The sequence below is a fragment of the Meles meles genome, chromosome 3 (genome assembly GCF_922984935.1).
Source record: "Meles meles chromosome 3, mMelMel3.1 paternal haplotype, whole genome shotgun sequence".
In the NCBI taxonomy this organism is placed as follows: Eukaryota; Metazoa; Chordata; class Mammalia; order Carnivora; family Mustelidae; genus Meles; species Meles meles.
The window spans coordinates 155,591,846-155,616,752 of NC_060068.1; the positions used below are offsets into that span (position 1 = coordinate 155,591,846).

Here is a 24,907-nt window from a genome sequence, read left to right on the forward strand (position 1 = left end):
TAACTGGGCCTAGGTGTTTGTTTGAACGAGAGGGCTGAACTGGAGAAGGGGATGTGGAAGTTCTAGCACTATGGTGGGTATATAAGACAGTGTGTCCGAGGCCAGTGTGTGGATCAAGAGAAGGCAGCCAGGGACCAGGGACAGAGCCCAGAATAGCCAAGGAAAGTGCACACGTGAAGGGGACCGAGAAGGAAGAGCACGGGACAAGGGTAACCAGCAGTGGAAAAGGGTGCTGCCATATAACCCTGGAGGGAAGGGGAAAGTACCAGAGTCAGGATGTAGGTTTTGTCCTTAACTCTGCTGTTCTTAGTTTATTTTTCTGTTCAGTATCTAGTTATTCCACTCCACGGCTTTAAACCATACCGCCAAACTATCAGTAAGAGAAGTCGTTCTTCAAAATTCTCCACAAAATGAGCAAAAAGAGGGCATTCTTGCTCAGGTCGCGAATCTGTCCACCATAAGAGCAGATACCCAGAGCTTCAAAGTTTGAGAAGACTCCTCACACTCTGTCTTTGTCAGAAACGGGCAGCGTGGGAAGAGCGAGGCTGCCTTGCATGTGCGAGTGAGTGCGGTGCACGGCTCCTGCCTCATGGGGCCCACGGTGCCCATCCTCCAAGGACCCCACCTGAGGGAAGCAAAATGTGCCTCCTTGACCCCCTGCAAGAGCCCAAGAACGGAAACAGCATCACTGAAAGCTGTGCTGTGTTTCAACACAAAGACCACACAGCAAAATTCTATAAGCCTTCCACGGCACAGACTTGTCACAGGCCGTAAGTTACAGGAAAGAAACAAAGTTTTGATCCATTTCCACCTTAAGATGTACAAACAGCCTTTTCTGGGGGCTTTTCCTTTTTTACCTGAAATGTTCCGCCAATGGTTGATCCATAAATGATCGTGGGCAGCGGAAGGCAACCACTCCTCGAGACAGCAACCGACCAATCACATCCGGGTGCAGGTTTCTACCTGTGAGGTCTAAAGTCTGCCACAGAGATTCATCAAACCTGGAAAAGAGGGGGGGGCCTTGGTTAGCTGAGGGCACTGGATACCGGAGGGCCCCACCACTCCGCAACAAGGAGGCTCTGGCCACTGAATCGCCCTGAAGCAGATTCTAAAGGAAGCTTCGGTTTTGAGCTGACTATACAACTAGCTATGGTATTTTTTAAGACACAAATGAGTATTTCTTGCTCGTATCATGGATAAGCTTCCACCTTCATTTGCACACACATACACTAAGACAGAGACACACATACATGCATATATCTGTATGTTTTTCCTTCAGATGATTCAATGCTATCATAGCCATGTAATGAATGAGCTGGAACCACAGAATAAAATTTTAGTGTTCAATACAATTTAATAATTTAAAAAAACGATTGCTCCAATCTCTTAATTGATTACTGACAGGTAGGTGTAGGTTCAAAATGGCCTCAACGATCCCACTTGCTGTTTCTGTAAAGCATACATGAGTTACCGCAATTACTCTAAGTAACACGGAAATAGAACTAAAAGGAAGAAAGTTAGCCCCACACCTGATCTTTGCAGATGGGCTTGAACTGAGCAGGTTCACTTATATGCAGATTTTTTCCAGTACTGTAAATGTATTTTTTCTTCCTTATGATTTTCTTAATAACATTTTCTTCTCTCTAGCATCCTTTATTGTTAGAATAAGAATATACAATACATATAACTTACAAGATAGGTGTTAATGAACTGTTCATGCCATGGGTAAGGCTTCTGGTCAACAGTAGTCTATTAGTAGTAAGGGTTTGGGGAGTTAAAAGTCACGTGGATTTTTTGAGTGGGCAGGAGGGGCAGTGCCCCTGACCCCCATGTTGCTTAAGGGTCAACTACACTTGATTAAGAGATATGACTATCAAATATCTACGAGGAATAAGAAACCCTACAAAGGCATTTGGGTGTTTTATAATACCCTTTAAGCAAAAAAAAAAAAAAAGCGTATGTGTGCACAGAAATATATGTATATGTATGAACTAATGTGAGAGGAAATACATTACTTAGAGTTTGGATAGTTTTTCTAAAGCAAAAATGAAGTACTGAAATGTACAGAACAGTACAATAAGGGAGCTTTAACAGCCACAGATTAATGCAACTTAGCAAAAAAAAAAAAAAAAAAAAAAGAAAACATGAGCTCAAGCACAGGAGGGAACATTTGAAATGCCTACTAGAATTGTATTTTTTAATACTGCTTGAAATAAGCAGACCACTGGCTCTGAAATAGTTCTGCCTGATGAAATTGCCAAGGCATCACGTGACCTCTATGATTAAGAAGGCAGTGCTTCCTAGATGGCACCTGTGACTCATATGACAACTGAGGTGAGGATTTACAGACTCTGCATGAAGAGGATGAAAAGAAAATTACTATGGGGTCGCCCGGGCAGGGATCAGTGCATCAGTGCAACTCCACCTCCACGCGCTCCAGCATTCCGGGTACACACACCCTTCTGCCCCCAGGGTCTCCTAAGCAAGGAGCCCACCGCTGGAAATGCCTGTAATGTCTCAGTGCCTGCAGAGCCCTGAATGGAGGGTCAGGGGCTCTTGCCATCTCACTGTGAGAGCCACAGATTCGTGGAGGGAGATGAGACACAGACGGCCTTCAAGTGCCCAGGATGGCTAGTGGGTGGCTGGCTGGAGAGGACAAGCGGAATAGATGGAAGAAGTTCCCCTGAAAAACAAAGCCTCCCCGCACCCTGCCCCTTCTGGCCTGTTACTGCTTCCTGCGCACTGAGACTTTCCACGTGCGGCTCACTGTGCAAACCTGAAGGTGTGCCCCCAAACCAACAAAGACATCCACGACTATTGGCGACCGCATGCCCCACGCTTCCACGAGCCAAGGCACTGCGCCAGCATCTTGGGATTTTACCCTCATCACTGCCCTGTCTGGAAGGTACTATGACCTCTGTTGTACATATGGGGGGACTAAGGCTCAGAAGTGTCAAGTAGGCCCCCCCATCACAGTGTTCAGTGTCAGAAATGGGGGGTTCACACTGAGTTCCAATACTGCTCTCCCCATTGCTCTCACTGCCCAGCCCCGTGTGGGGAATCGCTAGGCCTTCATGCAGCCCCCCACTCCTGGTGCATCGCCTGGTCCGGAGTCAGGATCCAATAAGCACATGAATACTGAAAAAAGAAGTTTTCTGAGGTGCGTAAGTTTATACCGCCAGGAGACTCCTCCCCTCCCTTCCACTGTGAAACAAAGACACTAATCATTAATAAAAATACAAAGGTACCTAGTTAGTTTTCTTTCTGCTACTACATTTTTCTTTTAGTTTCACCAGGCCCCAATGAATAAATAAATAACTCTCCCCCTTTCCCACACATATACCGACAGGGGTGAAAAATACTTACGCTAGGTGATACCACCTCTTACAAACACTGGAGACCTTTAGGAGTTCAGGGAGGCACAAACAGGAGAAGATTCCTAAGAGCAGCTCATCAGGAAGTGAGTCCCAGGAAACACCTTTAAGGGAGAAAAAAAGATGTGTTTTCTCATCACCATTCTTTTACCCAATCAAGCTTACTGAGTCTTTCCATGCTCGCCAAGGATACACACAATACTGAACTCAAGGATACCCTTACACACAAGGATACACACAAATACTGAACTTGAAAGGGGAATTTAACACAAATCGAATTACTCATTCCACAATTGTTTTTCTTGTCACTCATGGTCTCTGTACCAGTGGTAAGCACCACACTTTCTCCACAAAGGAGAAAAGACAAAACCAAGAATACTTTTCACACTGTTTTTGCCTTCAGCACCTGTCAGCCAACCTTAGGCCAGGACTTAGGCCAGGACTGCATTAAGGGTGGTACAGACCAAGAACCCGCCCCCTCAGACAGCGAACCATAATGTCTACGGCGTGATGTCTCTGGTCGCTAAGAAATGCCTTGTTTCTCTCTGAAGTGGATTTGTGGTGGATTTATTGAGTAGTGACCTTATCTAAAAGGCAAATGAAGTCTTCTCCTTCTTTCAGATTTACAGAAAGCATTTAGAAGTCAATCTGCCTACAAGTACAATATCTAAACGGTGGTCTCATGTACCTCTCTGCCTCCTATGGGGCCAGGAAGCACTTTAGGTGCTGGGGAGACAGCAGGAAATCACACAGACCAACCACTTTTAGCTTCATGGAGCTTACATTCTAGTGGGAAGAAATAATCACACATTAAAAAAAAATTAGTAAATTAAATGATATGTAAAGATTGGATTTGTGCTATGCAGAAAAATTAAGCAGGGTAAAGGACAGCATAGAAGGTATGGGACCAGTGTTCAAAAATCTCAACAAATTTCAGCCAAGGAAGGCTTGACCGAGACAGGGATCACCGAGCAAAGGATTGAACGAAGTGAGGGAGTTAGCCCTGTGAGTACCCAGGGTGTGCTCTAGATACAGGGAACAGCATGTCTGCTTTGAGGAACAGCAGGAAGAGTGGGGAGGGGCCAGTGATAGAGGATAAGGTAGAGAAGTGAGAGGGGTCGGGTCATGCAGAACTTTGTACACCATGATGAGGACTCTGGCTGTGACGCTGAACGTCAAGAGGAACAATTAGAGGGTTCTGAGCATAGAAAGTTCTAAAAGGATTGCTCGGGCTCTGTGTTAAAACAAACAAACAAACCAGAGGGAAAAAAGGTAGATATTTTAACATCAGTTTTGTCTTATAAAAACAATTTCTAAACAGAATTCTTATGTGTGAACATACAGAATAACAAGATCAGGACAACAGGACAATGGTCAAGAAGAAGAGGAGCAGGGACTGAAGCAGCTGGGTGCTGAGGTTAGTTCAGTAACTGGCCTCCCCTGTCTCCCTCTGCCCTCAATGGCTCTTGTACACCGAGCCTATCCTCTTCCCTCTGTGATGGTTCTCTTTGTGTGTCAACTTGACTGGGTCAAGAGGTGTCCAGCACTTTAGTTCCACACTATTCTGGGTGTTTCTGTGAGGTGTTCCTGCATGAGATGAACATCTGAGTCCATCGACTGAGAAATGCAGATTCCCTTCCCCAATGCACACAGGGCTCATCCAGTCCAAGGCTGTTGAGAACAACTGATGAAGGGAGAACAGGCTTCGTCCTTACCTTTGAGCTGGGACATGGCTCCCCTCCTGCCCTCAGAGCTGGACTGGAATTTAACCATCTCCTCTCCTGGTTCCTAGGCCTTTGGACCACGGACCTTAGGACTTTCCAGCTTCCATCACTGTGTGACCCATTCCTTATAATAAATGTCCCTATGTCTCCTATTTGTTCAGCGTCTCTGTAGAACCCTGATGACTAATACACTGGCCCTCCCCATCTAAAAGGTGTCAGTATTTACTGCACCAGCACAGCGGGCCAGGCTCTGCGGAGGACTTGATGGAGAAAAGCCTTGAGGCGGGTGATGCACCTGCTGCCTCCGGATGGGACCCTTGGGCAATCTTTCTAAAACAATCAGGCCCTTCCCTCAATGACAACCTTTCAGCGGTGCCCCCCATGTACATAGCCTGAAGTCCAAACTGCTGGGTGTGAAATTCAAAGCTTTCACCTCAAGACCCCACTCGTTTGTCTCAGTTCATTATGTAGAGATGTGCTCAAGCCATTTGGACCTACTTGTAATTCTCAGAATGAGTCGTTCCGTGCCACATCTCCATAGCCCTGTGCACACTGTGTCTGCCCCCGACGGCTACTGATTTAAAATCAAGTTGCTGTTAAAACCCCAATGCCTATGGAAGGCTTCCTGTGACATCACCAAGAACAAGTCACTTTGTTTTTTAACCACAATTTTATCATGTACTTACTCAACTGTTTAGCCGTGAGTTCTGGAGAGCAAAAACATGACTTAAAAACAAAAAATCTTTGTTTTTGCAGGAACTAGAGGAATGTCTGATACATCTGTCCATGCACAGATTTACTGAGCAGGTAGTATGTGCAGGTATCTGTTCTACAAAGAGGCATAAGGGATGGCCAGCTCAGGGTTTGAGACACAAACAGGAAATTTCAGTGAAGTATCATGATGGGCTCAGCGGGGTTCACAGTGCAGTGCTGTGCAGTGTGTGGTGGTAGAGCAGTGATCAGGGAAGTCATCCTGGAGGAAGTGGCCTCTACTGAAAAATGAGGAGATATGCAGTCGCTCATAAATGCCTACCTCCCCTCTCTGGAGGACAAAATGAATCACTATAGTCCTGCAACCAGGGGCAAACAGAAGAAGGCAGCCCATCCCTACTGACCCTGGATCACAACCTGGGGAGCAGCTGGAGAGGACCCAGAACCTTCTCAGTGTGGCACCAACCCTCCATCATCACCACAAGGCTCCTCCAAGCTCAGCATGGACAGAAGACAGAGGGTCTCAAACAGCGCTCCTCCTCTGCCTCTCAAATTGGAACAAAGTTGACAGACAGCATTTTCAGTTTTCCTTACATTAACTCTTAACTCCCTGACCTCTGCTGCCTCTTGCCCCTGTAGATCAGATTCTAGCGGGTGATTTGGCAAGAGATGACACACTTAGTTATTTCGAATCCAGTACGTTAGACTGCACCATGACCCGTCAGCCCATCGGGGCACCAGGTGCTCGGCATCCCCATTTTTGAGAACTGTGGGAACGCACCTACCTCTGGTGCCCAAGTCTATGACGCTTGGGCAAGTTAACCAATCTCCCAGGCTCAGTTTCCTCATCTGCAGGAATGGGAATAAAGGGATTTATTTTGCAAAGCAGTTCCCTGTGAGGATTAAATAATGTAAGGGAAGAGATCAAGCAGCAGAGTCACACTTCCTTTCTCCATCTTGACTCTTTCTCTCCTCTCACCATTAAATCTGTGCATTTGCCTTCCATGAGAACCTTTTCTTTTCAATGCTGCTTGGAAACACACGAGGTTTTACTTGGACAAACGCTACATGGTACGATTTACCAAGAGCCCCAAACAGTGCTCTACCTAAGTTTGGGATCCCCAGAAGCAGATCCGGGGGACCTGAATTCAAGTAGTTTATTTGGTAAGTAATTCCAGGAAGCACTGGGAAGTGAAGAGATATGGGAGGGAAGGAAGCAATGCAGAGTATGTTAAAAAGCAGGTTATCGCCATGGCCAAGTGGAGTTCAAGTCCATTGGGGACTCCAGGAGACCCTACAGCTCTTGTCCCAGAGCTGTCCCAGCTGAGGGCATGGGTGCTGCAGTATTAATCCACCAACACCTGTCAGTCACTGGATGGGGGGGGCGGTTGAGGGAACAGGAAAGCATATTAACCTCCCAGAGGCCTGCCAAGGGAGGTGTCAAGCAGGCACGTCTGCATGCAGGAGACAGCCTTTGGCATAGAAAGGCGTGTGGAGCTATGAATGGGGTGCACGCGTTCACTAAAGATGGCAGGAAGGGAAATTAGGGAGGCTTGTGGTGAAGGGGAGGGCGGGAGAAATAAATTAATGAACTTAGTGCTTATTTTATTGAGAACACATAAGAAATCAAAACAACTGGAACAATATGAGCTAAGTAATGAAAATGCTAGAAGGAAAACTAGCCCCAGCAACGAAGGCAGAGGTTTGCAGAGGACACCAAAGCCAGTCACTGAAGCCACACCAGTAATAACACTAGAACTCCTACTCATTTACCCTTCGGATCTCAGCTTAAATGTCACCCCCTCGGAGGAGCACTCCCAGAGCTCCATCGCAGTCCCCCCGATCCAGACCAGCATTCCCAGCACACAGCGCTATACCCGGCCCACAGGCATTCAGCAAATCTTTGCTAGATGATTTGTGAATGTGCTGATTTTGTATTTGTGTGACTGGTTAACCTTTGCTAACCAAATCACGACCACACACCTGGGGTCTAGGGGAGGGCCTGGCAATGAATGTCAGAAAGTATTCAGCTGACACTTCACAAAGGAATGACTGACACCCAAAAGAAGAATGCCAGCTTTAGTCTGGAGACGGACAAAACTACTGCTGCCTATTAAGACCAGTCAATCTCCTCATCTGTGAAATGATAAGGCTGGCCTACGGCTCCACTCAACTAGCATTCCTGGGTGCCTAATCAATGCACCAGAGCTGGGAGCTGGGTGTGAGCCACGGATCCTTGCCCAACAGCCCTGCCTGGAGACAAACTACTCAACAAACACAAAACCTAACACTTCAAAACTGCCATTTACTGCAAACCCTAAAAACGTCTCGAGCATTTATTTCAGCATACGGACTTAAACGCAGCAACCCTGGGCACTCACTAGTGCCATTTTACCCAGGAGGAAATTGGTCTCAGCAGAGTGGAAGCACCTCACTGAAGTGACCTCAACTACTAGGTGGCCGAGCCAGGAGGCAAAGTTTGGGTGGCTCGGTCTGAGCAGGCCAAGAGGCCCACACCCCGAGGTGCAGGTGCAGACAGAGGAAGTAGATGTCGGGAGGTTGGCCATGGGTGGGCGGGGGGAGGGCAGGGAACAGGACAGGGACTGTACCTGCAAAGGAACAACACAGCGCTGTTGGTGTCCAGGGAATGAGGCTGGAGACCAAAACCCAGCACACAAAGAAAGGTAATGTCCCCACATCAGTACAGGAGTTGTCTTTGAGATGGGGGAGGGGCTTCAAAAGAAGATGCCACTGTGACAAAGGGGACGAGGTCACACAACAGTAAGTGTCAGGCTGGGGATTCAACCCCACGTCTGACTCCAAACGATGCCCTTTCGATCACAGGAGGCTCAAATATTCTACGCTCTCCCCTGCCCTGTGTTCTTCATGTTTTCTACAATGTTAGGGAAGGTTAGGAATCACACCTGACTTGCTATGGAAAACGAACTCAATCAGGGTGAGGGAGGGAAGGCTGGCTGGAAGAGGGCGTAAAACAAAGATGCCAAGAGCTATCAAGTGGGCTTCCCAAGGGGAGGAACAAAGGCCGAGAAAATGCACGGCCTCAGAGGGCAGCCAAGTGCCCAGGGCTCCCTCAGTTTGACCACAGGCCACTGACTGCAGGGTTCCTGGCTGGGGGGGCTGAAGCCCGAGAATGGCTGCTGTCCAAGCAGATGGAGCAGAAGTCTGTTCTCCACCTCCAGTGGCTGGGATCCAGGCTTGTGATATGCTTAATCTAATTTTACTCGCCATATTGAATTCTCAAAACATCAACCATCTGTTTCCTGGATGCCTGACTACTCTGCTGTCTGGTCTGTTTGCCCGCGCGGATGGAAAAGTCCAGAGCAGGGCTTTCCTCCACTCGCCTCTTCTAAACCCCCCAGGGCGGCACACCAGCCCCAGGCAGTAAAGGAAAAAAATATTCAAGCTCAAGTATTCAACTACCTGAAGGCAGTTAAACCTACTTCAGAGCCACGAATGGGGCGAAAACTGGCCAGATTAACAAACCTGCTGGTCATCGTCCTTAGCCGCCATCATTTCCACTTCTCCCTCACGTGCAAACCAGCTGTCCAAGTCTGTAACCTCACTGCTGCCCACGCCTCAAATCCTCTGGGGAGAGCGGCTTAGGGAAGAATTGTCAATGCATGAGATCTTCGCAGTCTACGTTACTCATCTTACTTGGCTTATTTATTTCTTGGAGTATCACCTACACTCAGATTCAAGTTAAAATTCCAAATCTTAATCATAAACAAAACTTTGACTCTTAAAAATTGCTCCTCTCCTTAAACATTGATAAACAAATTATACCTGAAGAAAAAGCAGGCACTTGTGTTCACACTTAACCTTTTTAAAAAAATTTTTTTTTAATGTTTAAACACTTAAACACTTTATGTTTGCTTGTGTGAAGTATTAACCTAGGCTTCCTTTCTGGGAAAACACAAACGTTCTGCCATGCTGGGATCATATGCCCACAGATCATAAAAACACTAGACCATACAAAATTGGTATTTTCGGTTTTTGTTTTGGCTAAGTGGGCAGAACTTAAAAAAGCAAAACACAAGCAAAACAAAAACAGGGTCCTCAATGACCCTTCCGTCCAGTCCTCTGTATCCGTAAGAGACTAGCTCAACCCTGAAATGTGCGAACAGCAGTGGAGAAACCATGGAAATTGTGACTTTAGAGAATAAGGTATAATATAAATGCTCTATATGGGATCTGAGAGCCAGGTCTTTGGTCTGTTATGGTCACTGCTGTATTCCTAATCTCTAAAATACTCCATAAATACCTGCTGAATGAACAAATGAAAGGAAGCTACAGAGCAAAGAAGAAATGCCTTCCAGGGCCCCATAAATATGGGTCTCACAGGGCTGAGATTTGGGAGCTGCGGGCTAAGATTCACTGGTGACTCATGAAATCAATTTAGTTTGATCAGCACTATTTGGAAAGAATGGAATGGAACAGGATATTATCTTAGTAAGGGGAAATATAGTTTTGTGAAATTTTTGTTTCTGGCACACGCCCAGGATTACAACGTAAAATACATTTATTACTGGTTGGAAGAAAAAAAAAACTGGAGGAAAAATGTTTGCCTGGGGACATTAAAAAGCAGATTCTCAGGAACCAGGCACGATGACTTCTTGGATCAGAATCTCAGGAATTTTGCACTTTGAACAAGTTTCTTCGGGGATATCAGCAGACACTAAACTTCAGAGTCTCCACTCTGAGAACCATTTCAGGGTCTGGAATGTCAAGCAGGTTAACAGCCATGAAAAAGCTAATCAACAAATTAGTTCACCAGTATTTTCATGGCCCTCTTGTCGGTTGGTGGGGGGAAGGGGGAGGGAGAAAGGGGACCAAGACAGCATTTAATGACTATGAGTGATGTCCTCTCTGTGCCTCTTATTAACCTCATGACTGAGCCACCTACTGCCAATTCCTTCCATCCACTCACCCAGAGGGCCGCACAGACCTGTCCTCATAGGGTTTTGCCACAGAGTTTTTTATCTTCCCAAATAAAATGATGATGAGGATTTAGTCGCCAGACATGTGTGAGTCTGGCATGGGGCCTGCAGGGAGACTGAGGAGTGAAGAACCAGGAAAAACTCATAGCCCAGGGCCCCTGTCATCAGATCGCTACATAAAGCAGGTGTGGCCTCTTCTACCCTAATCCTGGCAGAGCTCTAGCCACCTGTCTTGACAACTGCAGACAACCCAAACCCCCCCCCCCCCCAAGCCGATCATGATCCAGATACACTGGAGGCCCACTGGGAATCCTCTAGCCCAGCTGTCCCTCCTGCATCAGTGAATCTACCTCCCCACACCCATTAACCAAGCCAAATTTTGGGTAATACCACACACATATGATGTATGCAACTAGTTTCCCTCTCTGCCTCTCTCTTAGGTAGTAACAAACACAAAAACTATTTCTTTTTCCTCCTCTCACTTCAGACATGTATACTTGAGGTCAATTTTAACAATCTAGACTTACTGATTGGACCATTTCCAGATCTTTCTTTCCCCAGAGCCTCCACATGTGCTAAGGAGGAGGAGGAGAAAGATGGTTCACATCTACTGGGAATCACCTTGGAAGCCCTTCTGTACCTGGGAAGCCGCACCTGGCTCAATTCGGCTAAAGGGATTCCCTTCCTCTGGCCTCCTACAGCACTGACTACCTGAAAGGCTCATTGAATGTTACTGTTTTAGCCGCCATCTTTTGCCGTGAGCTTCTCTTAGTACATATTGTCTTTTCTCCTCAGCTTTAACTAGGAATTTTCTACAAACCAGCAACCATCCCTTCATCTTCTGTAGTGCCTGGATGAAAAAATGATTTTTTTACTTATACGTCTTTCTTTGGGTATGAGTGTGGAAGGAAACACAGGAATCACGCTCAACGTCTAAAAACCACGGGCACTGGGCAAATGAATCAAAACCTGCTCATCTTAGCAGAAAGTGTCTTTCACCACATTTAGTTGGTCAAGAACAAACTGCCAGTGCTGCACTCGAGACACTAAAAATAACATGGACATTAAATTTTGAGGCAAAAAAAATTCTTACACTGACAAGGTCAGGTTAACAGGATTAAGGACAAAAGAAAAAGTGAAGTGGCTTCAAAATGAGTGTCAGAAATTTTGACCAGATTAACTGGGGTCACTTACTGTGTGTTACATGCACACAGCACGCTAAGAGCTCTATGTGCACTCTCACACTTAATCTTCACACCAACATATGACGTGGGCATTATTATTCCACTTCACAAAGAAACAAAGGTACAGAGAGCTTAAATAACTTCCCAAGGTTGGTAAACAGCAGAATTAGGATGTAAAGTCAGATCTGTCTGACTTCACAATTCCTTACTGCCTTTCTAATTAATTCACCCCTTCCCGATGGAGATTTCCAGACCTTAATCTGTAGGTTCTCTTTCCCAATTAAGTCAAAACCCCCAAACAACAGTTTTTTGTTTTTGTTTTTTAAAGCAAAGCAACCAACCAACCCTTCTTCAAAGAAAGTCAGATGGGAGAACTGAGGAATATACTTATTTACCGTGGCTCTGCAAGACTTCATTTCTTTAATCTGTCTCTTCTCCCCTATCACCCACTCAATTCCTGTCTAGGCTTTAATCACCTCCTCTACAGACTACTTTAATAGCCTCCTAGTTTTATCAACTCTAATGTCAGAATCCATCCAGAATCTGAGCACAGTTATCACCACTTCCACACCTCTTAACAAATCTCCAAGCTTCTACGCTTGACCCTGCCTACAGTTTAATCCCAACGCATCAGTGTGTCCTTTTAAAACGTCCTATCACAACTCTGTTCACCACCACCTCCAGCCCCATCTTCCACTACTCTCCCCTTTGCTCATTCCATATATGGCTTCCTTCTTAATTAAGCAGACATGACATGCTTCTGCCCCAGGGTTTGTGCCCTGACTTTGTCCTCTGCTTGGAGCCCTCTTCTCCAAGACATCTACACAGCACATTCCTCACACTTCCTTTATGCTTTTGATTAAAAAGCTTGTGTCTAAGTGAGGCCTTCCCTCCATATCCTACTTAAAGTTGCAATCCATCTTCCCACCCCAGAACTTCCAATCCCTCTTGGCTTATTCTGTACTTGATTTTGGTCACAGCATTTATCACCTTCTAACATACTACAAACCACCTTTATTATGTTCCTTGCATCCTCTCTTTCGAACAGAAAGTTCATTGAGGGCAGGAATGTTTAGATTTTGTTTGCTGCCTTATCCCCAACACCAAAAACAATGCCCCCACATAGCATGTGCTCAGCAAATATTTGCAGGATTGTTTTAGATGACTTACTGGCAGGAAAAGTTGATAATCCCAAGTCATTGCACTGTGTTTACCCTATCACTCTATGGCTTTTTGTACTACTGGGGCTCTGTTCCACTCTGGGAGGCACTCTTTGACCTGTTGGAGAAGGCTGGGGATGGGGAGCTATCAAAGAGGGAAATGATATGGTGAGTTCTACATGTCAGTCAGTCCGCTCTAGTTCTGGGAGTGGATCTCTGGAGGATAAGACTGGAATTATGAGTCCATTCCAGTATTCAGGCAAGAGATAATGAGAGTTTGAAAAACATCTAGGAGACAAGACGGAAAGATTCGATGATTGGTTGGATGCGGGAGGATGGTGGGAAGGGACTGACCCTCAGGTTTCTGGCTGGGTGACTGAACATAATGCTGGCAGTAATGGAGACAGAGCATACCAGAAAAATCCGCTTGGGAGGTTCCTGGGGATATAAGTCCCTACACTTAGTTTAACACTGGCTGTAGCTGTCCTTTGACAAATAACTAAAGCAATTATGGCAACAAACTGAGTCAAGGCTATACACCAGCAGAATATAAACAAAAAAAAAAAAATCCTGCAAGATTATTGCGTATGTCCCCATTTATCAGTGGCACCGAGCCGGCCTTTGAACACACAGATTCCCTTCAAAGGAAAGAGGCAGGAATGTCTTCTCCTGGGTTAAAATTTCACATGGGTTAAAAGTCAACTGTGTTCCTGAAAATATATACCTACCAAGATTCCTTCAGATTTCAGTGACCAGTTGTCCCATTTCTTTGAAAAACGACTTCAGAAGTAGGCAATTTTAAAAGCGTGCCTTCCTAAAGATCGCTGAACAAAGATTACCAATAAAATACTTCAATCCACCTCTTATGTGACCGACAGTTTTACCCTCATACCTCACCTGGAAAGCTGTCTCGATTTAGCTTAGGTCTGCGGACTATCACGAAGTCCTTTTCATTCCCCTTGCTTTTCAGCCGCTTTCGGGGAGGGCTCTGAGGATGGGCCAGGTTGGAAAGCAGTTCCTGGGGGATATTCTCACTGTCCACCTCCTCCTTCTCCAGGGCCGAGACCCCCATGCCTGAGAGCAGTTCAGAAGTCTTGCTAGAATCCCATCCCCACGTGAAGCTGGTGGTAACGTTGCTACTCTGGTCGGGAATCTCCTGGAGGTGTTTCCTGGAAAAATGCACAACAGCCCCGGTTTCTTTCAAAAGCACACCCGTAAGTAATTGAAAGGCCTAAATGAAACTGCAAGTTATGCAATGAATGCACGGAACTTTCAGAGCGTCTCACGGAATCGCTTTTACATACCGGCGGAGAGTTTCTAAGAAGGAAAGAGAAAATAACCGAAAATCTAAAAGGCCTTTGGATTTACGATCATGGGGAAGGCCTCAAGAATGTCTTAAAGTGGAGGGAACACACGAGCGGGAGGGCACAACGATGAAAACAGCAGCAGGAAAGTTCAACAAGGAAGGCAGATAAAACCGCACGCTGATCGCCGCACTAAAGCACCCAGCCATCCACGCCTCCCAAAGAAGGAGCTAAGCAACTACTCACGTTACAGCATTTGTAACAATATTAACAAGCAGCAATATTCGCGGCCTAAAAGAATTGAGACGGTTCACTCACTCGCTGCCCCCTTTTGCAATCGGGTTACCTGTGCATGGCGTCCACAGGTTCTAGAGTTTTAAATGCGTGCATTAACTGCAGAACTGCTAGCCTCCGGGATTCCCGCTCTGGCGCGCGGCGGCTCACGGCGTGCAGCTCCGACCCCCAGCAGCAAGACCCGCGAACTCTAGCAACGTTCCATCTTCGCCGCGCGCGCAGGGCTCTTCTACTCGCTCTCCTCCGCCGCCCCCGTCTGCGGCCTCGCTGCCTGCTGGGAACTGTAGTCTCGGCTCTGCCTAGTCCGGCAGGCTCTCCGCTACTTCCTTCCTCGTTACTTTACCCGCCTTCGAGGTACCCACAAGCCCCCGCGGCTGCGAGGCGTGGCTACCCACCGCGGTAGGCGGGGAAGCGGAAGTGGGCGGCGCTCCGGCTGGCTGGGAAATGTCAGCCGCTTAACTGGGGACGGGTTTTCCTCGTCCCGGAGCCTGCAGGCCTTTTAGTGATCGTCGCCGCTGTCGCCTCGGACTGTAGGTCCCAGATCCTGGACTGCTGTGGCGAGCGCGGAGTTTCCCGGTCCTTCCAGACGCTGTCTGGCAAGATCGGACGGTGAGCCTGATGGCGAGAGCGTGAGGCACTTTGGGGTCTGGGGTCTGAGGCCGAGCGCAGGCGGAGATCGAGAGGACCTCGGAGACCCCGAGCAGCCGCTACCGCGGGCCTACGTTCCCTGCCACTTGATAGGAGACGGTAGCCGGGTCCGCCGGCCAGGTGAGAGGATGCGGGCCGCGGGCGTCACACTTGCTGTCCCCTCCGCCGGGAAGCTGCTTCCTCCATCGGGGAGAGAGTGACCCTTAGCACTGGGTCTGTGCACAGGGTTCTTTCCTCAACAGTAAAATAGGCACCGCGGCTTCGAGGCTTATCTTGAGAACACGCTTGGCGGGAGGGTCAAGTCAGATAACGCTTGTGAAAGCGTAGTGTAAACTGAAGCGCAGTTCCAACGTGAGGCGGTGGTTTGATTTTAGGCGAGCAGGAGAGCACAGTGGTTTCTGTGCGCGGAGGGAAAGCTGCGCCAAGCTGCGCATCCCCTCGCAGCCTCGGCGAGCTTCACGAATGCCAGCACGGGAACAAATAAGGTGACCGTGTGTTTGCAAAAGCGCAGCGCTACTCAGTCGCTTGCGTTCAATCGGCTGCGTCTGGTTGTGTCGCCGTCGAAAAGCGAGCTGCTTTTAGCCTGTCTCCTCCGGGAAGAGTTTGGAGGCGGTTAGAGGGAGTGTGCCATAGTCTGAGGTAGGATGACCATGCGAAATCCATTGTGCACCCTGTACCATAACCGTGACCCCTGGAAAACAGTGGAAGAGAGGAGGGGAATAAATTCCAACCCTCATAAAAATGGAGAGGATTTATAAAGTTCAGAAGTAAGCAGACCCACGTCATCACAAAAATATTAGTTATTACTTCAGTATGCAGTATGACATACCTTAAAAAAACAGTATGACATACCATTAAAAAATGATTTCGCTTTGTGCTGGAATTAAACCTCTCTTGCCAGGGTATGTGTTGGTTTCAGGCTCGGTGCTTAGCTTGAAAAGTGACCACTTCTTGATTAAGGTATTCACGAATCTTTAGTTGTTTTTTTTTTCTTGAAAATAAGTGAAATTGGTGTAAGGAAGGGATATGCTCACAAGTTGATTTAAACTAGGTAAAAATACTAGGCGGAATGTTCACAATTCATTAAACTGATGTTATGGGAAATGCTGTTAAGTGCAATATTCTGATTTTTTAAATAAGGTTACCTTTATGTTACTTTGGCTAAGGAGAAAGCAGTTGCCTTCCTTTGAAGTCTACATCCTTTTCCTTAAAATTGCAACTCATCAGAGATCGTAATTTTATATTTTAAGAAGTTACAGTCTTAAGAAAGTAAGACAGAGTATATATACTAATGGAGGAGAAAGAAACAAGGAAAAAAATATTTTAAATGCCATGATGAGAATAAACAAAGTTTTGGTATATAAAATAGATCTTATAGGTAGGAAGATCTAATGGGATGGTTTTAAACTTAAAGATGAGAAATATCCTGGTAGTAGGTTTCAGCAAGTAGTTTCCTAGGAACCAGGGAACATTTCTAGTTCTCAGAATACTTGAAATAGCTGAACTGATGGACAGGAGGCCCTCTATAGGACTTCAAAGAAAGCCTGTCAACTTTGAAAATCAGCCTTCAAATTCTAGAATAGATATTTTACTAACAGTTTGCACTGGTAACAAAAATACTTTTGCTTGCTGAAATAGGAATACTTTTTTTCCTGCATTATTCTAATCATGGCTGTTCTCTTTATATAGTAAATAAAAGTTTAAATTGGTACATGGGAGTCTGATATAAGGAATTGTGTCTATTAAAGAGATGAGATTATCAGCTACATAGATATTGCAGTCTGGTCTCTTCAAGAATTAAATTGTGTTCCCTACTGATACGGATTTTTTTTTCCTGGTTAATTTCATTTATTTAATCTTGCTCTCAAGAAGCAATTAAGCATACCCACCTCCCATTTAGTGAGAGGTGTAACTTTAATTTCTGAAACTAGAATTACTAGATCAGTATCTAGGACAAATGAATTACAGTTTTTTTTTAATCTCTGCAAATGACATTAGAGAAATTTTTAGTACTCTTTGGAAGCTTGAGGTAGGATACAGAGCAACTTTGTAAATTGGGAAAGTGTTTGTTGTAAAAGAGACAAAATGGTCAATATTACAAAGGCACAGGAGGGGCCAAAAAGGACTGGAAACTACATTTCACTGTAAACTGTGTGTATATTCTATAGTATATTAGTGTTCTTTTTGAAAATCAAATACAACAAAAGAGATTGTATTTAAATAGAAGAGTGATGTGCTTTTCTTCTTAGTTCCATCAAAGCATGAAATAAATCTTAAAGATTTCTTTAGTTTTTTTTTTTTTTTAATGTTAGTTAGCTTGGGGGAACAAAAGACAACAATGATTATATAGCAAGAAGTTTCTACCTGCCAGTCAAATTTCAAAAGTATCTTTCCTCCATTATTTTTAAGGTAGATCTTTATATCTCTGTAGTTTATTGCTGTCTGTGATGGACAGATTGGAACAAGAACAGAAGGGTTCTTTCCCTATTCTGATTTGCTCTGTGTTTTCTTTTCTACCTTCCCCATGTAAATTAGAGTCATATATTACCTGTAAGTAATATAGCATTCTTACCTGGGAGGTGAAAAGACTTCACTAAATTCTATATTAAACATGACGTTTCTAGCATTCTATCTTGATATGTCTAAAGGAATAACTAATAGAATGTTTCTAGTTTGTTCACTGTGAAAACCAAGCAAAAGAAATTATTTAAACAATTTAAATTGCATTAAGAAGGTATGTCTGGATTTGAAAAAAGACTGTAGTATCCCAGTTGTAGTTAGGATAAATAGGTTTGAATCCCAGCTTTGACACTCACCGGCTGTATGGAATGTGGACAAACTACTGGCTCCCTCTGTACTCTTTTCTCCTCTATTAAACAAGGATACCCGTAGTCCTTTCTTACTGGTTTGTGCAGTCTAATCTGAGAAAGTATGTTAAGAGCTAGCATAATGCGTGGCATCTAGTTAACTCATACTAAATGGTAGCTGTTCTTTTTTCAAAAAATTGTTTTATTAAGAAGGGTTCTAAGGATTATCCTTTAATTATCAAAATAAGTCTTGTAATCTCTTTATGTGAAATCTTTAAGAAATCATTACAATTCCAGTTGTTTTCTGCTTACTTGCTTACGTGGTTACTCCCTTTCTCTCTCTCATGTCTTACCAAAGGTTAAGCACTTTGTACATGTCTTTCTTCAGAAGGGCTTGTCACACTTTGGAATTCAGTTTACCTGGTTGGTTTAACAACTCAGCTCATTTTTGGAGAGTGGCTTCAAAAAATATTACAACTATTTTGTATTTTTAGAGCGGGCACCACATTCTCTTGTGGTAGTCTGTGTATATCCCAAGCTGAATCCTCCTTTTACTTGGAGTCCTTAAACAGGGACTAATGGTGGTTATATTCAAAAGATTTCCCTTTTTATTGATAGTAGACCGTTGTTGACTTTCACAGCACTCACATGTAGTTCTGATACTTTTGGTTTTCATTATTAAGATCTTGAGTTGTCTGCTAGTTTTTATTATTTCACATATCTGAATAAAGATACCTACTTAAGTTAGCATAGTCTGACTCTCATATGTCATGAGGTTCTGGCTAGAAATTTTTCATTCACCTTCAGAACCTTAGTTTTGGACAAAAGTTTTGTCTTTGTTCTTTTGTTCAGTTGCTACCGCAAGTCTTTCCTTTCATCCTTCCTTGTCTTTTCCTTCTTTTTTTTTTGAAGATATATGGGGGATGCTTCAAGTTCCAAAATTATCTTAACCTGTAAATTTTGCAGTTAAAGGGTGTTTAGCCTTAAAAAAACCCACTATCAGCCGTAAAGTACTTGGTAAACAGTACCCTAAGGCAGTGCATTAATGAGCTAATTATGAAAGGCATTTGAAAGGCATTGTATGGTAACTTAATAATTGGTAGGGGGCTAAATTGGATTTTATGTGTTGAAAGACTTTAAGAACTAGTATTCTGAAAGGTAGACTAGGTCTGGACATTAGACACTAAAATTAGAATGAATGAACTGCCATTTTGATTTTGAGTAAAATCTACTTTTGCTGCTGTGGTGTTAAGACCAACCTATGATAGCTTTGAATTTCTCTTTCAATTTCTAATCACATGGAACTGAATTTTGATTTGCCTCCAAATTTTTGCATATTCTTCTTTGATTTTTGCCAGTTAGCCTAAACACGTTATTTTAATATTTGAGGAATATTACTAGAAGGACCACTTTTGTGGTCAGAGGCATATTTCCTCTTTTGTCCATGAGAATATTTTTGCACAGCTGTGCATGGTTGCAGGTCAGCAAGTGATCCATTTTAATCCACCTCCGTTTTGTCATGTGCCTAGAAGAATGACATTGTCTTTCTACATGACATTGGTGTATCTAATACACCTTCTTGACATGGCTCTTAGATATGTTCTGTCTCTTTACAAGAGAGTTGAAGGGGTGTTTGGGTTACCTTGTAGACCTAGAGAGGTAATCCCAATTTGTCCGAGGCAAGGGGAGCAGTTTCTTGGAGCAAGATCATTTTTTGTTTTATAAGAATCAGGGTGGGCCCAAGCTGTGGTAACCACAGAGAATGAGAAGCAAAAAGCATTTGATATCCATTCATATTTTGGGAGGATGGTGGGAGGGGAAGCTGTTTAGTGTAAAGCTTTGCTTTGAGACTATTGAAGCAACTAGTTATCTTCTGGAAGCACATGATATGAAGGAGGTGGAGATGAGCAGCTAGCAGTTTTGAGGACCTGCTCTGTTTCTAGAACTCCTGTTTCGTGTTTCACTTTTGTGTCTCATTTTTTCTTCATAGCAACCTGTGTGAGATGATTATTTATCTTCACTTAACTGCGTAAGTTGCATAAAATTATACAATGGGATTTGGAACCCGGGTTTACCACATTATAACAAAACATTTGTATTTTAAAATAGTTGTAACTTCAGGCATTTAACACCAGCAGCAGAATTTCTCATTTCATTTCACTTTCATATTACTACATTGATTTTTAAATAATTTTAAAATTACAAAATAATAAATGTTCATTATTTAAAATTAAAAGCCCACACAAACACAAAAGCACAAAAAGAAAATAGAAATAATCTCTTTACCATTTTATGACAACCACTGTTAGCATTTTGGAGTATATTTGTCCCATGTGTTTCATAAGTGTACTCCCTTAGACCCCAACGCTGTCCCTTTTGACATCTCTAAAGTCCCTGTGGATCTCACCTTTCCTCTAGGCTGGGGGAATCTGGTAGCCTCCTTGAACTCTGCCTGCAATTGAGTTTTGCTGTTACGTAGCCCTTGACTCACGTGCAGGAGACTCAGTGCAGATCCCTGCTCCCATGAGTCATGGACAGGTTAGCAGGAAACCCTTGGCTGGTTTTTGCAAAAAGGGAATGGACAGCAATATGACTGGAGGACATTTTTAAGACTTCCTGGACTATTTAGTACAAACGATGTTGTTTCTATGTTTACATGTTTAAATAATGCTGCCATGAAAAATAATATTATAGATAAATCTTTGTTCACATTTTTGGGTTTTCTTTAAGTTCTTTGAAGAGGAATTCCTAGGACAAAATATATGTACCTGTTTTTAAGGTCTTTGGTATATATCGCCAAATTGTTGTACTCCCTGTGGTAAATTTTTTCAGTAAACCAAACCTGAGTTGTCTAATCTTTATTTTTATTAGATTTTAATTAGCAGTGACTTTTATTAATTTAAGATAGAAGTAATTAGGTCATGTGGAGGATAAGCTTTGGACACAAAATTTTTCAGTTGAAATAACTAAAACAAGCTATAGGATATAAGATTCATAAAGAACCTAGGAAAGTACTATCATTTTGGACTGTAAAAAAATAATTCCTCACTTGTATTTAGGTACAAGATCAAAGATATAGACTTTAAAACTATTATTTTCTCATCTCAGATTAGGGAAACCCCAATTTTCATCTCCAATTTAATGGGACCCCAGGCTTAACCTTGTGTCATAACAAGATAACATGAGTTCAGCTTGAACAGAAATAGATGGTATGATAAACAGAATAATAGACCCTCAAGGATATCTATGCCTTATCAAGTGAGGAATTCTTTTTTTACAGCTTTGGTTACTGATATAACTAGATTATTCAGATTTGATGAGCTCTTTAAAGCATTTTCTCCCAGCTGAGGGTAGAAAAGAAAATCTGAGATTCCAAGCCTGAGAAGGATTTGACAACCCTTTGCTGACTCTGAGATATACTGGGCCACGTGCAAAGACTGGAAAGAGGCCTCTGGAGCTAAGGGCAAACGCCAGCTGACAGTCTGCAAGGAAATCGGAGTCTTGGTCCCATAAACACAACAAACTGAATTTTGCTAACAGCCTGAATGAACATTTTCCCCCAAAGTCTCCAGACATGAACACAAACCTGCTGACACCTTGATTTCCATCTTGAGAATTTAGTTGAACCAAGTTGTACCTGGATACCTGACCCACAGAAACTATGATATAAGGGTGTTGTTATAAGCCTCTAAGTTTATAGGAATTGTTTATAGCAGGAATAGGAGACTATTACACTGAGAATGGGAAGAGATGTAACCAAATCATTTCTTTTACTAGAATAAAGGATCCATAATTCTGTTTATTCATCTACAAGATTTTAAAGTACTATGAATCAGACCAAAAAATTGACAGCCATTGTAAAAGAATATTAGTAGCTAGTAGCAAGTTCATAATTGATTTTGTTGTTTTCTTATGCCCATGACTTGCCATCTATTTTTAATGTCTTCATATATTTCATTTTTATCTTAGTTTTCTTCATGTGTATTATTATAAAATGTAAAATGTATGGATTGAGGGTTTTTTCAGTTAATATTACAGTAATTCTCTAATGTTATGAAATAATCTTAACAAACATCATTTTTTACACTTCAATAATATTCCATCATCTGCTTCCGCCATATTTTAGCATTTCCTTGGTAATTTCTGATACTCGTCTTTTTTTATGATTATTATATTTCTTGGACTGGATGCTTTCAGGAAAATAAACATCTAGGTCAAACCATGAAGGGATTTTCAAACAATAACTGCCTTACATTTAAATTCACATTGAATCATGTTTTTTCAAAAGCCGGATCTTGAAAGAGGTCATGGTTGTCATCAGCACATTCTGCATTGAGCTATCCGCTTAATCTTTCCTGGCTTACAAATAAGATTTGATTTACTCTTATTGTGATGATATAGATTTTTTTTCATAGAATATGAAATTTGAAATTTTGAGTAGTAATAATGACTTTTTTTTTATAAGGATGATAACATAGAGTTGTTACCCATTTTTTTTAAAGATTTTATTTATTTATTTGACAGATAGAGATCACAAGTAGGGAGAGAGGCAGGCAGAGAGAGAGAGAGAGGAGGAAGCAGGCTCCCTGCCAAGCAGAGAGCCCGATGCGGGGCTCGATCCCAGGACCCTGGGATCATGACCTGAGCTGAAGGCAGAGGCTTTAACCCACTGAGCCACCCAGGCGCCCCAATAATGACATTTTTAATAAGTCTTTGAGTTGTTATAAGTATTTGTAATATCAATTTTGGAGACCATAGCAGGAATTTTATGTTGCCTTTTTAGTCAGCATTAATAAAAATAGTGTATGTACCAAAGTATAGAGTAAGTTTTTTATTCATTTATTCATTCAACATTAAATTTTTTTTTAATATCTACTCTATGCTAGACACTATATTAGAGACTGGGGATATAGTATTGAATAGTCAAGTCTGCTTTCATGAGGTGGGTGGAGGTGGGGAGGAGGGGGTTACAGGGAGACAAAAATGTAAACATACATTATAAGGTGGATAAGTGCTTTGAAGGAAAACGGCAGGATGTGGTCATAGTGATGAGAGGGGGTCAATTTTAGATATTTAAAAATATGAAAATATTGGTTGAAATGCACAGAGGAATAGAAAGTACTTCAACAATATAAAGAAATAAGAAAATACTTTATTATGTATGTTTTTGGTTTGTGATGTTCCATGTAAGGATATTTCTTACATGAATTTAAATTTAGCCAGTTAAAACCCAAACTTCTTTGTTTTATAACTAGTTTTGGTTGGAGATGTTGATTTGAAGTATTTTATTTTATTTATTATTTTTTTTAAAGATTTTATTTATTTATCTGACAGACAGAGATCACAAGTAGGCAGAGAGGCAGGCAGAGAGAGAGAGGAGGGAGCAGGCTCCCCGCTGAGCAGAGAGCGGGATGTGGGGCTCGATCCCAGGACCCTGAGATCATGACCTGAGCCAAAGGCAGAGGCCTTAACCCACTGAGCCACCCAGGTGCCCCTGAAGTACCTAATTGATTACACTTTTTATTCTGCATCACAGCCTTGATTCTCTGTTAATTCCTTGGAATATTGTAGTTAGTCCATAGACGAAAATGCCTAAGATTGATTTTACAAAGGTGAAAAGAACATACTGCGTTCAGTTAGTAAAGGTAAATTATTTTAGGGTTGCCTGGGTGGCTCAATTGCTTAAGTGTCTGCCTTTGTCTTGGGTCATGATCCCAGGGTCGTGGGATCAAGTTCTGCGTGGGGCTCCCTGCTCAGCGGGGAGCCTGCTTCTCTCTCTGCCTGTTGCTTGTGCGTGCTCTCTCTCTGACAAACAAATAAATAAAATCTTTTAAAAAAATGTAAATTATTTTATAGGAGTAGAGAGAGAAATAAACCATTGCTGATGTCTGTATTATTGGCATTTATAATTGAAAATATTTTCATGCATGACTTTATTCAATAATCATTGATAAATTCTTCTGCATTTAATAGTAACTTTGTTTAAAGAAAATAAGATTTAGATAGATAAACGGAAAGTGGTAAGTATGCAATTGACCCTTGACAATGCAGGAGTTAGAGGTGACAATCCCCTGTCCAGGTGAAAATCTGTGTATAACTTTTGACTCCCTGGAAAACTGTATAACTTTTAACTATTAATAGCCTACAGTCGACCAGAAGCTTTACCATAACATAAACAGCTGATTAACTCTGTGTGTGTGTGTGTTTTACTCGATGAACTTGATATTTATTTTGTAATATGAGTATTTTTGAAATATAATTAATATTCAGTGCTATATTTCAGGTATACAGCATAATGATTCAATATACATTGTATGTATATTATATACTCACAATAAAGTAAGCTACAGAAAAGAAAATGTTATTAAGAAAATCATAAGGAAGAGAAAATACATTTATAGTACTCTATTTATCAAAAAATCTGTGTAGAAGTAGACCCACACAGTTCAAACCTATGTTGTTCAAGGGTCAACTGTATTTTGTGAAGCAGTAAATAAATAAGAATTTCAAGTTGTTACATTTGTTCGACAAGATTATCACCAAAAAATAAAACTGTTTCAAACAAAGGAAATGTTACTTTCAAATGTTCTTTTTCATGCTCTCTCTCCCTCTTTTGGAATATTTTAAGTAATGGGTTATGGAGGCTTAGAAAACTTTATTTTAGAAAATATCTAATTTCCTAGGATCTAGTCAGTAGTGTATTTATATAAAATCTCTGTTGGGACTTATAACCTAAGGAACTA

At 42.7% G+C, this 24,907-nt stretch overlaps 2 protein-coding genes across 3 annotated transcripts in view; one reads left to right on the forward strand and one right to left on the reverse strand.

The window, feature by feature from the left end:
• SKP2 (S-phase kinase associated protein 2) overlaps positions 1–14,951 on the reverse strand; it is a 33,341-nt gene extending 18,390 nt beyond the window's left edge. Inside the window, exons 1-4 of the mRNA XM_045999308.1 lie at positions 14,762–14,951; positions 14,009–14,280; positions 3,367–3,478; positions 858–1,001 (exon numbers count right to left, since the gene is read on the reverse strand). Of these exons, the coding sequence (XP_045855264.1) occupies positions 858–1,001; positions 3,367–3,478; positions 14,009–14,280; positions 14,762–14,805 (572 nt within the window). The 5' untranslated portion in view covers positions 14,806–14,951. The remainder of the gene's footprint in view (positions 1–857; positions 1,002–3,366; positions 3,479–14,008; positions 14,281–14,761) is intronic.
• A 177-nt stretch (positions 14,952–15,128) lies between these two features.
• Positions 15,129–24,907, forward strand: part of LMBRD2 (LMBR1 domain containing 2) — a 43,921-nt gene continuing 34,142 nt past the window's right edge. The window contains exon 1 of one of the 2 annotated variants that reach the window (XM_045999306.1): positions 15,129–15,477. The gene's annotated coding sequence lies outside the window, so the exon portion shown is untranslated. The remainder of the gene's footprint in view (positions 15,478–24,907) is intronic. The other variant, XM_045999307.1, reaches the window with a different exon arrangement.